This window comes from Lissotriton helveticus, chromosome 5_1, assembly GCF_964261635.1.
Source record: "Lissotriton helveticus chromosome 5_1, aLisHel1.1, whole genome shotgun sequence".
NCBI classification, from domain to species: domain Eukaryota; kingdom Metazoa; phylum Chordata; class Amphibia; order Caudata; family Salamandridae; genus Lissotriton; species Lissotriton helveticus.
Window position 1 is genome coordinate 84,110,629 of NC_136065.1, and position 13,596 is coordinate 84,124,224.

The 13,596-nt window shown below is 49.5% G+C and overlaps 1 protein-coding gene across 1 annotated transcript in view; it reads right to left on the reverse strand.

The window, feature by feature from the left end:
• LOC144754176 (E3 ubiquitin-protein ligase TRIM39-like) overlaps window positions 1-13,596 on the reverse strand; it is a 121,788-nt gene that overhangs the window by 89,315 nt on the left and 18,877 nt on the right. The window contains exon 4 of the mRNA XM_078641758.1: window positions 7,538-7,560. Coding sequence (XP_078497884.1) covers window positions 7,538-7,560 — 23 coding nt within the window. The remainder of the gene's footprint in view (window positions 1-7,537; window positions 7,561-13,596) is intronic.

Consider the following 13,596-nt stretch of genomic DNA (forward strand, 5'->3'; position numbering starts at 1 on the left):
CGCTGGTTCGGAAGCTGTCCGCCTCGTGCAGTGGTGAGGCGTTGGAGATTGCGACTTGGTGGAATAGGTCGGTGGATCCGGTACTGCGGCAGGGGAACCAGATGGCCGCAGCATAGCCGAGACCAGAGCACCACTCATCGGCTGGCCGGAGGCGGCGGCAACGGCCCGGAGGTACGACTGGGGCCTCGAGGCGCTGCCCCCACGGTGAGCAGTCCCGGGGGTGCGCGGAGACGGCCAAGTGAGGTGGCGGGAGCGGAGGGGCTGGTGCCGAGGCCCCGGCGGTCGTGTCGGACCGCGGAGGACGGGGCTTCACGCGAGTGAGTGGGCCTCTCTTGGGAGGTGGAGTGCAGTGATCGGCGCCCCGGGCCGAACCCTTGGGACTCTTAGACTCGGCGGTTGAGTCGGACCGCGGCTAGCTCCTGGGGGGATTTCCTGGCTGCGGTGCAGTGGTTGCGTGGGCACTGGGAGCGCAGTGGTGGCCGCGATACGTTAGACTGCCCCATCGGCCATAGATGGACTAGTCCGGGCGACCTGAAGTGACCCAGAGGCCCAGGGAGCCACGAGCTACACGAGGCGAGACCCAAAAGACCGACCCCGTCAGCCATAGATCATGACCAGAGGTGGGAGTGGCGGCGGAGCCTCGAAACAGGGAACCATTGATAAATTCAAGTGGGAATGCCGGGGCTTCGGGGAGTCACCAGGTCCAGGGGCCGGACAATGCAGCTCTCCTGGCGGCGATCACCCAGTCTAGAGACACATTAGATGCTAAGATAGGGGCCGTTGGGGCTGATGTTACTCTTTTGCGCCAAGACCTGCGGAAAGCAGCAGCCCGTATACGGAAGCAGAAACTAGGATCACTGGAGTGGAGGACGATGTGGCGATACTAAAGAAAAAAGTTGCCAGCATGGAAGGGATACAGAAGGGCCTGGCGCTCCGGGCAGAGGATGCCGAAGGGCGGGCTCGGCGCAACAACTTAAGGTTCGTTGGATTTCCGGAAGACTGCGAAAAGGGCAACATGGAGGCCGTTCTCACCCGGTGGCTGGAGGGCTGGCTCCCGCCGGAGTCCCTCTCTCGTTGTTTTGTAATTGAACGAGCACATAGAGCGTTTACCCAGAAGCCGCCGGTTGGCGAGCGCCCACGGCCGGTGATAGCCAAGCTACTCAATTACCATGATCGGGACACTATCCTGAGACAAGCCCGATTGAAGGAGCCCCTCATGTGCGACAATCAGCGGATTCTGATATTCCCAGACTATACAAGGCTGGTGCAGCGGCAATCCTTCACAGCGGCCAAAGCTCGCCTGAGAAACCTCAAAATCCAATATGCCTTACTTTATCCGGCTCGTCTACGAGTAGTTTATCAGTCGCGTACTCTGTTCTTTAACTCTCCTGAAGAAGAATTCACCTGGACTGATGAGACAGTACGAGTTAGGCCACATACCCTGCCGGCTCGAGACTCTGATTCGTCCTCCTCAGCGGTGCCGCTGCGGACCCCAGAAGCTCACGAAGTAGGAGTAACTGGAGATCCCGCTCATCGAAACGATCCCCCACTAAGGGGGGGAGGTACGGAGGAGACCGAACCTCCAGACACTCAGACAGTAGATCCGTAAGGGGTGACGGAACACAGGTTACCTTTTTGAGATGTACCACAGCGCAGGCAACGTGAGCTGACACAAGAGGCCTAGCTGGAGATGGTCAACGCTTTTTAGAAGCACGTCACATTGTGTAGCAGATTTAGACTTACAGATGTGGGATGCGGGTGGGGAGGGGCGGACTGCAAGGCGGACACGTGCCTCAGGTTTAAAGCAGTTCGGTTTTCTTGGGGATTGGTTTGGGGGTTGGGGGGCTGTTGGTGGGGCTCCGTTGGGATAGACGGTCTCCGGTCTCCTGTTGGGGGCTAGAGATGTCCTATACCGCGACAGATACTTCAATGTTGCTGAGGTATGGGGGGAGGAGGCTGGGGAGTTGAGGAGGAGTTGAGGGAGTGGCTGTCAAGTTGGGTGGTTTGGGGGGGAAAAGGGGGAGACGGAAGGTTGAGGGGTGGGGGAGGGGGGAGTTGTACTGCACATGGCTGTCTCGACTGATGCTGATGGTGTGTCAATGCCCACTATGCCCATTACTATATTTAATGTTTTGCTTACGCCTAGATGGGGGCTGAAGACTCCGAGCGGAGGCCCACTAGTGCCTCGATGAAAGTGAGGAGTTGGAATGTACGGGGCATGCTTGATAAGATTAAGAGAGGCGCAGTGCTAAGGCTGGGGAAAAGGGAGAAGGTGGACATCTTAGTGTTGCAAGAGACACATCTGCTGGGCAATAAAGCACTCAGCCTGCAGAGGTACGGTTATGACCAGGTCTATCATGCTGGGTTTGTGAGGGGGTCTCAAGGTGTGGCGATTTTGGTGCACCGCAGATTGTCCTATGCCCACACAAAGCAATGGATTGATCCACAGGGTAGATATGTTTTCATACAGGGGATGATAGGCACGGAGCCGCTAATAATTGGGTGTGTACGTCCCGCCCCCACTACAGTGGGCATTGATTGAGAAACTGTTAACAATATGGGCTGAGATTCCTGAGGGACTGGCTGTGATCGGAGGCGATTGGAACGATGTTATGCAGTGCCGACTTGATCGTTTCAGGCCCCATTCCAGATACTCCCACCAAACTGAGCGCCATGGTGCAGGGCATGGGCTGGGTTGACACATGGCGCTATCTCCACACACATGAATGAGAATATTCATATGTCTCAGCGGTGCACAACTCGTTCGAGACTTGATTATATTTTTGTCCCTACTGCCATTGTGAGGAGGGTTACCTCGGCGTCAATCCTATTGCGTGGGCTGTCGGATCACTCTCCAGTCACGATAGATGTCACCTTAGACAAAGGGAGGCAGCCATTTAGATGGCGCCTCTCCGCTTGGAACTTACAACAGGAAGCCTACCAGCATCATATGGGGGAGACTATTGCTCGCGACTGGGAAGAGAATTTAGGCACTGTGTCTGACGTGAGGACGGTTTGGGAGGCCCTGAAGCCCACGCTTCGTGGGGTGGATATTGCCTGGGGTGCAGCAGCGCGCCGGAAATGGAAAGAGGAGCTAGTGAAAGCCGCAGCGGCAGTGGCACTGCTGGAGACTCAATGCGGGGCTGCGAGACACCAGGAGGACGTGGGACAGCTACTTCTGGCACAACAATCGTAGGCGTCCCTGTTGCTGGATGAGCCTGGCTGGCAACAAGGAGCATAATCTATCAGTGGGGCGACAAGTCCAGTACGATGCTTCATAGGCTCTGCCAAAACACTTTTATGACGCAGGTATTACCGGGCCTCAGTGATGGCACTGGGGCCTCAATTTCAACCCAGAGGGAACTGGCGGATAGCTTCGCTCACTACTTCGCTGCCCAATATGCTCCACAGTACTATCTTCCTGCGCCAGACGTTGAAAAAATCATAGCTGACCTTCCACCCCGCGCGCTCCCGGACGACGTCCGAGAACGTCTTGAGGCTCCGTTATCGGCTGAGGAATTGGGCACCGCTCTGGGGGAGCTCAATACCGGTAAAGCCCCAGGGCCTAATGGGTTTCCGAGTGAGTTCTTCAAAAGATATCACCTCCAGTTAGGGTCACACTACAAGGCTGCCCTGCCGGCAGACTGGAGACATGCAGAAATTGTGGTGTTCTGCAAACCTGGACTGCCCCCGGACCGACACGAGTCTTATCGACCGATTTCCCTCTTAAACATCGAGGCCAAAATATTGGCCAAGGCGCTTTCAAATCGACTCCTTCCATATATCACGGAACTGATCCACCTGGATCAGGCCGGATTCATGCCTCATAGAGCGACGAGGCACAACATCAGACGCGCACATGTGGCGGTAGAAGCGATGGGTAGGACCGGGGACCAGGCGGCGCTGCTACTGGCTGATATTGACAAGGCCTTCGACTCCCTGAGTTTGGCCTATCTGTTCGCGCTCCTTCCATGTCTAAATCTAGGGCCACGTTTTCTGTCATATATAAGGCTGCTATACACTGATCTGACAGCCTCGGTGAGGGTGGCGGGAGCAGCTTCGGCGGCCTTCCCAATAGGGCGGGGCACCCAACAGGGATGCCCCCTCTCGCCATACCTATTTGCTCTTGCTATGGAGCCGTTGGCCGCCTGGGTTCGGATGGATGCGCAGCTGCGGGGCTTCGAATGGGAGGCAGGCCCCTCGGACAGAATCACATTATATGCGAGCGATGTTCTGTTCTTCCTAACAAATGTGAATTGGTCCGGGCCTCGGGTTCTAGAGATAATGAGAATTTTTGGAGAGGTGTCCGGACTGTACCTAAACCCACGGAAATCCACGTTTTGGATGCTGGGTGACCGTGCGGGGATTGGGAAGTGGGCATCGACACTGCAGACCGTAGCTGGAGGTCTCAAATATCTGGGGGTGTTCTGGACGGTCTCGCCGGCAATAGCTTGGGAGCGTAATATTGTCCCGGTGTGGGATAGGGTACAACAAGAGATGAAGTGTTGGTCCCGCATGCCCCTCAACATCTACGGCAGGTCAGCTATTTTTAAGATGGTCGCCCTTCCCCGCATGCTATACCAACTACAGAATCACCCATACCCAATTCCGTTGCAGTGGTTCCGTCAGGTCAACTCGGCGCTAAGCCACTTTTTATGGGCTGGGGGCGCAGCGCGAGTGGCCCTGGGCACCTGTTTTTTGTCCACATATTGTGGAGGATTGGCGACGTCGGACATGTTGACGTCGCCAACAAGCCTCTCATCTCGTAGTCTTGAACGAATGGTGGTACAGCGACAGGGGAGACCCAGCATACGCCCTTGTTAGGTACCTGATGGACCCGGATTCATTGCACACTATTTTATACTCTGCAAGGCTGAGAAAGGGGCTGCCTAGAGCAACCCAGGTGGTCTTCCAGCTCTGACGACAGTCGCTGCGTCGCATGGGATGGTGGGGGAGACTGACGGGGGAGACCCCACTTTGGCATAATGGGCGGCTGTCGGCATTCGCGTCGTTGCAGGGCTTCCGTGGCTGGGACTCGATAGGAATTTCCACATTAGGCCATGTCCTGAAGGGCACAACACTTAAATCCTTCCAAGAACTTAGCGAAGAATTTTGTATGCCCCGCACGCAGTTCTTTAGGTATCTGCAGTTTAGACATGCCCTTATACCCGCTCTGGAGGGATTAAACACCTTGCCCGAATTCAGCCCGATAGAGGCGAAGGTGTTCATGGGGGACCTGGGGGAAAAGAAAATATCCTGTATATATCAAACACTAGTTACACACTGCTCTTCTAATCTACAGACACTACGGGACAACTGGGTGAGAGATGTGGGGGAGCTAGAGGAAGAGGATTGGCGAGAAGCCCTTGAGTCCCCTAGAGGAGCGGCTATCGCCATGCGCCTGCGCCTGATACAGTTTAAGTACTTACACTGTGCTTACTATACTAGGGAGAGATTGTGGAGGGCAGGCCTGATTGAGTCTCCAGCATGTCTGAGATGTAGCCATGACATGGGCGATTTCCTGCATACAGTGTGGGGCTGTGATGGACTCGTGGGATTCTGGACCGGGGTGTGGGACTGTCTGTCGGAGGTGCTGGGATGGGACCTCCCTCGTACCCCGAAATTAGGCCTACTTCATGTTCTTGAAGGGGTGGGGGTAACATTTACAAGAGACACCTACTCCTACTGGGCCTTACGGTAGCAAAGAGGGATGTGGCTCAGGCATGGAAGGACCCCAGAGCTCCCAAAGTGGTTGTGTGGAAAAAAGGCCTTGATTTTTGCATGGGATTGGAGCGGCCAATATTCGAAGCCAGAGGCTGTCCCAAGAAACACTATAAAATATGGAAAAGATGGGCGGACTACAGGGGTCTGTGGCTGGAACCTCCGGCACCGTTAAGAGATATGGAGGGGCGGGAGTGATGGGAACATGGGGGCGATGTTATACACACTGTCTTATATATGAACGATTTCTGCAGTACCGGAGAGACGCTGTGCAGGGGATGGGAGGGTGTGGGCCAGGGTGGTTGGGAACGGGGGGGGGGGAGGGGGGTTAGAGGGCATGTTTTCTAATATGTTAACTGAATCGCTGATTATGATGTACTGTACTTGCTGCAGTTCCTCCGGGGTACGGAGTGCTGTGTCTTTTAATGCGATTTATCAATAAAAAGAGTTGTTAAAAAAAACCAAAAAAAAACACCTCACTGCCAGCGTAACATGTCGCAGCCGGTCCAAAGCATCAGAACAACGCTGGGTCAACACCCTCAACTTTCACCTACCCACCTCCACAAGGACACGGAACAAGCAGTGGACAACTTCACTAAATGGATCACAGCAAGCGCTAATGGAAGTCGCCCTGAGAAATCCTACCAACCCCAAGAAACAAACACAACCCCCCCAGGGGCTGAACTAGTACACATGTTATGGAGCTGCCCCCGAATAGGAGAGTACTGGAATACGATAACAAGGATATTACACATATGCACAGGTCGAGCACTACCTTTTGAATGGTCTGTATACCTCCTGTATCAATTCAGGAGGACGCCTGCCACAACAGTAGTGTCTAGGTTCCTAGACTTGGGGATAATAGTAGCTAAAAGGCTCCTAACTAGACGGTGGAAAGTGGTGGACCCACCACATGTACGGGCATGGCATCACTCATTGTTCGCATGGGCCAAGGCCGAAAGCATCTCCATCAAGCGTGAAGAAACGTTAGGGCTGCGTCGAGAACCCACAGCAGCATGTTGGGACAAACTCTTAAATGAGCTGCAACATATTGAGGGCAGTGACCCTGAGGATTCGCCTGGTTGAGACGTGGGTGAATAGATGTTGTGAACCATACTTTAGTGCTAACGGGCGTACCATGATATTCCATGGGTGTACGCAGACCACTTAAGAATGTGAATAAGCGTGGACACTACGCAAAGGGGACGTTGAGTAACAAAGCAGCAAGGAAACTTACACAAACATGCCCAAAGATGGAGAGATTGGAGGGAATGTACTAAAGAATGAGACCTGAACATGGCTTTAATTACATTTCAATGCTGTTTGGAAGCAGAGAAGGGATGTTTTGAAGACTGGAATTGTAGTTAGGAAACTTTGAATTCGTTTTTCCACAACTCCTAATTGAAGAAACCGGAGGGGAAGTTTCCAGAATGTGCATTAGTTTTCTGTGTGTACAGGGAACTCTTCTGAAGACTTCAGGTAGGTTTTATAGATAGAAATAGGTTTTGTGAGGACAGCAACTCATTTCTGTAGCAATTATTTCAAGATTCAAAGTAGTTTTCTGATGACTCACCGGGATTTAGGAAAGTGTAAGAGCATTTCCTGATGACACAAGGGAGTTTTCAGAGGACATAAGTTTTCAGAGAAATCTAAGGTATTTTCTGAGGACTTAAGGGTTTTTTGAGGATACAAAGTGATTTTATGAGGATCTGAAAGTTTCCTAGCAATTTGTGTGAACTTAGTAGTGGCAGTTACACACTGCAGCAGTGAGACCTGCGCCTTACACACTGACAGGAGAATAATAAACCAGCCTTACCTGCTTAGGGTGCTTCTGACATCCTGCAAAACAGAGAAACAAAGTGAAATCAGTTTCCAGAGAAGATGTTAAAGTTATGGTAGTATTTCTAGGAGTGAAACACTTCAATCGATCTAGGATTAGAAAACAGTGGCTGCGGTCACATGACACAGCACAATCTGTGGCATCGCATGACCAAGCACAGAATGTGACATTCTGAATAGCGACAAATCACATAGCAGAAACGGATATTCTGAATGGTAATGACACAGCACAGAGTCATTCTGAATGGAGTCACAAAAGACGGCACATTCTGATATTCTGAATGGAGTCACTTGACACATTGTATGATTTTCTCAACAGGGTCACCATTTAGGACTAGCCAGGGGTACAGCTGCGACTCATGGATTGCGCCTTGTGACCCCTGTCACTGCATGTGCGACCACTGGCTTCAGAGGTAGTAAAATCAGTGCCAAGAAAACAGAGGCAGTTCGCCCTTATTGGAGTCGTGCTCCACCTTTGATTTCTGCCACTTTATTACATTAACAGCGAATAATCTGCCATAAATCCTTTTTGTAGATCCTGGTGCGCCATGTTTCATTATACTAATAGTATTACAGGTAACAGGCGTTGCAGGAGAAAGTATGAACAGCAGAGATACTAGAGGAGTGTTCTTGAGAAGAGTAAGATATGAACAGAAGCATTACTAAAAGAGTGCCATGTAGGAGTAGTTAAGAGCCAAAGGGGTAGAACAGTGACCCGCAGGAGGAGGTACAAGAAGAAGGGGTACTAGAAGAGTGCCCTTCAGGAGGAGGTAAGAGCAGAAGTGATACTAGCTGAGTGCCCTGCAGGATCTGCTTGTGTGAAGCTCCCGCCAATTACTGGATTAATTCATCCCAGCTTGGGGTGAGCTGGTGGATTGAAGGGGCTGCGATGAGAGACCCTCTATACAAATTTAAGGAAGAACCAGGCAAGACTAAAGGATTTGGACTATTGGACTCTTTGTGATAAGTTGTCTATGACTGGCATGCGGCGCGGCTATATTACAAGTTCCTCTCAGTATAAGGAGTTAAACGTACTGTTTAGAGGGTGACACCAGGATCACAGCTGGTGAATGGAGGCTCTCGGTCACCCTCAGAGGGATGCTCTCTGTCACCCTCAGAGGGATGCTCTCTGTCACCCTCAGAGGGATGTTCTCGGTCACCCTCAGAGGGATGCTCTCTGTCACCCTCAGAGGGGTGCTCTCTGTCACCCTCAGAGGGGTGCTCTCTGTCACCCTCAGAGGGGTGCTCTCTGTCACCCTCAGAGGGGTGCTCTCTGTCACCCTCAGAGGGGTGCTCTCTGTCACCCTCAGAGGGGTGCTCTCTGTCACCCTCAGAGGGGTGCTCTCTGTCACCCTCAGAGGGGTGCTCTCTGTCACCCTCAGAGGGGTGCTCTCTGTCACCCTCAGAGGGGTGCTCTCTCACCCTCAGAGGGGTGCTCTCTCACCCTCAGAGGGGTGCTCTCTGTCACCCTCAGAGGGGTGCTGTCACCCTCAGAGGGGTGCTCTCTGTCACCCTCAGAAGGGTGCTCTCTGTCACCCTCAGAAGGGTGCTCTCTGTCACCCTCAGAGGGGTGCTCTCTGTCACCCTCAGAGGGGTGCTCTCTGTCACCCTCAGAGGGGTGCTCTCTGTCACCCTCGGAGGGGTGCTCTCTGTCACCCTCGGAGGGGTGCTCTCTGTCACCCTCGGAGGGATGCTCTCTCACCCTCGGAGGGATGCTCTCTGTCACCCTCAGAGGGGTGCTCTCTGTCACCCTCAGAGGGGTGCTCTCTGTCACCCTCAGAGGGGTGCTCTCTGTCACCCTCAGAGGGGTGCTCTCTGTCACCCTCAGAGGGGTGCTCTCTGTCACCCTCAGAGGGGTGCTCTCTCACCCTCAGAGGGGTGCTCTCTGTCAAGTTTGTTTGTTTATTATGTTTTGGAACTCCGAAGAGGTCCACATAAAATTTAAAAAAAAATACATGATACAAAATGCTCATACAAATGCAACAAACATTAACAAGTTTTTGCCAAAACACTAAATAATCAGCACAACACAGTTAAATAAAACCCTCTAGTAGATATATAAGAAACATTTAAATATAAAAAATGCTGAAGCAGAACATTTCATTTGAAGGATTATATAAAGCACATAAGAAAGAATTGGCTGTAAGGATATTCAATTTCAAACAAATTTGTCTTAACCACTTGCGACGAGATAAACGAAGTGCAGGACATATAAAAAGAACATGTATGAAGTCCTGGGTAGACAAATTACAAAAATTGCAAATTGCAGAGCAACCATACCACTTAGCCGTAAGCTTATTAAGAGGGAGTAGATCCTGCCTCAAGAGAAGCCAGAAACGCCGTATGCCATGGGATAGGTTCCAGGCGACATAGGGTTGTATGCGTTTTAATACGCACGTATCAGTGAGGGGGGATACTTTCTTCTTTGCAAGAATAGATTCCCTGTCCAGCCTAAAGCTGAGATCCCACGAGGCCTGTTTCAAAAGTGATTTTAACTGCACGGCAGACAGAGTGAAAAGAGTGCTCTCCTCCAATTGCAGGAGTACAACAGCTTTCCTGAAATTCTTTACTATAGAGGAGAACTCCCTTAAAGAGCCCAACAATTCCGACTTCATTAAGTGTCTCAAGGTACTCGCATCCCCTCTGGCCAGACTGGCTACCCAACGCACTAGCCCTGCCAAACCCTGCACCCAGCTACTACGGATGCCAAACTCAAGTCTCAGGGATGCCACTGTGCAGGCAGTGTTAATAGAGGCTAAAAACCGTAGGATTTTTCCTTCTGCAACATGTAAAAAAAAACAATGCCCTATATCTATTATTTCAGTTCCGTACAGAAGGGATGACGGGATTTTTGCCCTAAAAACCTCTAGCATGTGAGGGAAATGTCTTCTCCCAGTGGCAGAGTACAATGCACTCAAACTTTTACCCTGAGACAGGGCCTTCCGGGCGTTATTATCGATGTGGGGCTTGTCACTTAGGTTATCAGATATTATTTTCCCCAGGAAGACATAAGACTTAACCACCTCCAGTTTATGACCTCCTATGGACCAAGTTCTCATATTTTCTTTTTTTCCTCCCTGAAATACTCATAATTTGACTTTTGGCCGTATTTATCTTTAAATAATGAAGTTCTGCAAAAAGGTGTAGGGCGTGCAGACGATTATTTAACCCTTTGGGCGTAAGGTCCAATATAAGGATATCGTCCGCATATAAAACAGGAAATTGGGGTTCCCCCTAATGACGGAGCAATACCTTCACAAGCAGATAAAGACATAGGAAGATCAGAGATGTATAGAGAAAAGAGCAGAGGCGCCAAAAGACAACCCTGCTTTAATCCGTTGATAGTAGGAATGATTTGTGATAACCCCCTTTCCCCTCCTTGAAGGACTTGGCACCAAGTATCTGAGTGAAGGGCCTTAACCAAATCTAACAGGAGAGGAGGCATGCCTAGAGCAGCTAGTTTTCTCCACAGCAACGGCCGATCCACTTTGTCGAACGCTGTGGAGAAATCTATAAATGCCGCATATACTCTTCCTCCTCGAACCCTTACATATTTATCAGAAATTATCTGAAGTGCGGTGAGGTTGTCCAATGTGCCATGACCCTTGCGAAAACCTGTCTGATCTAGAGGTAAAATCTGATTCCTCTCCACCCAGTCATTTATAGTATATAGGAGGCATTTGGAGAAGACTTTACCGATTGCGTCGAGAAGGGCGCTTTGCCGATAATTCTTAGGTTCGTTCCTATCTCCCTTCTTGAACAATGGCACCAAAACGCTCCCTTTCCAGGACAAGGGGACAGATTTATTCAGGAAGCAAAATCTAAATAAAAACAAAATTTTGCTCCAGGAAACTGGGTCCTGCTTCAGGACAGATATAGGGAGCTCATCAGGCCCCATTGCACCTGAAAGGCGGAGTTCTTTTATGGCCGATTCAATGGTTTTTTCGGACGGGAAATCTATTAAAAGATCACTATCATTGCAAAAACTCCCATTCTCTGCCGCAGGCCCATTACTGGCATATAGATTAACAATTTAATTAACCCAGATTTGCTCAGATATGTGGATAGGGAGGGGAATGACTCTTGTTCCACAACCCTCCCCGATTATAGACCAGAACAATCTAGCGTGCCCGTTTACGGCGGCCTCACGCAGATTGATCCAGAAAGAGTCCTCTTTTTCTTTTTTTATTTTAATCTTGGCCCTTTGTCTCCTTCTTTTTAAGAGGGCTATTTTACGGTATCTTTCGAGGGATCTGGACAAGTATTGTTCTCTCACCAATTTATTTATTTCCTTATTTAAGGAAATAACCGAACTGGGGAGTATGGACTTTTTTGTAATAGAATTAGGTTTCCTTGCAGCCAGAGTAACCTCCTTCATAAAAGCCTCAAAAGACATTAATTCGGCCCCTAGCCAATCATGGAGATCTTTAAGTGTTTTATCTAGAATATGTTCCAGGCCCTTCATGGCTTTTGAGTTCCAAAAACATCTTCCAGATTTATCACCAAAATTAACCAGATCACCATTAAGAGTCCAAGGGTCAGCAGGAGGCAGAGTTATAGAAAGAGGTAAAGTAATTACCTTATGGTCACTAAATGAAGTCTGTGAGACCACTAGATCTTTTAGTAGATAGAAAATGCAATATTCCACGATTATATAGTCCAATATCGACTCACTGTGATTTGATTTATGCGTAAAAAGTGCAGGTGTGTCGGAGGGAAGCCTTCCATTAGCTATAATACCCTCGGTTTCGGACAATTCTGTTAGGAGCAATTTCCCTCTCTTATTCGTTCTAATTTTAACTGGAAAAAGAGCTTGTGGGATCTGGAAATATTCCTCTTTAAGCTTGTTTCTAAATAGATCCAAGCTTAAATTAGTGACTTTACAGTTAAGATCGCCTAGTAAAATTACATGGGGGGAGGGACCTGTATCCTTAATTTGTTTAATAAAATCAAAAACTTGTTTTAACACTCCATTGAAACAGTCATCGGGGGGGATATATGCATTTATTAATACCAGGGGGTGTTTCTTTTCCACATTGTCAAAACTAAATAGTGTCACAGCCTGAAAGAGGTTACTGGGATCTAAGTGGTGTGAATATTTCCACTTTATCCGGTTTGATAACAGGCATGCGATACCCCCTTTAGCGTGTCCCCTCTTAGAGGCGACAGCCCCTCCTTCTAGGACAATGTAATCCCTTCCCACGATCATTTTGTCCGCATACCACGTTTCTTGAATACAAATCACATTAGCCTTCAAGGAATAAAGATACTGCATCTTTTCAGGGCTGTTCTTGATTCCTGCGGCATTCCAAGAGATAATTTTTAAGCTATTGATAAAGATGAGAAAATAATTTGGGTTGTCCGTAGATTTACCTGATAAAATGCCAGGTAACCAGTTCCATTGCTGACCGTCTTCTACTCTATTTCCATTTAGGGATAAAGAGGGAGGAATTACATGTGTTACTAGACGTTTAGATTTAGAAAGGCAGATCTTTAAATTCTCAAAAGGGAAAGAAGGACCGGCTTGTCTCGAGCCAGAGGGCTTTTTATCAAAGGAATCAACTCTACAGATGGAGTAAAAAGGCATTACGTCGATCCCACGACTCTGAAGACTCTCGACCTGCTTCAAAATGTGGTTCACAATGAGTTTGGAATAGAACCTTACCCTAGTGCAAGAACCTGCCTCAACGTTCAAAATTGAGACCAGATCAATATCACCAGTTTGGATTAACTTCAAACTATCCATCTCCTTGAAACACCTAAGAAGCCAAGATCTATTCATTATTAATTCAGTATCAAAGAGAGGGAGGAAATCCAACGTCAGCGTATCTATACTATCCTCTATTGGGGTTCCAGAGGATTTATTGGAGCAAACTGCATCTTCTATTGAGGCAAAAAAGGGGGGAGCAGTAGGATTGAGGGCCGATACCAATCCAGGAGCAGATTTTATCATCTTCACTATCGGAAAAGGGTTCGTTGACCTCCCCGATCCGATAGTGGGCTACCTAGATTGGGATTCGTATAACTGGAAAAGAT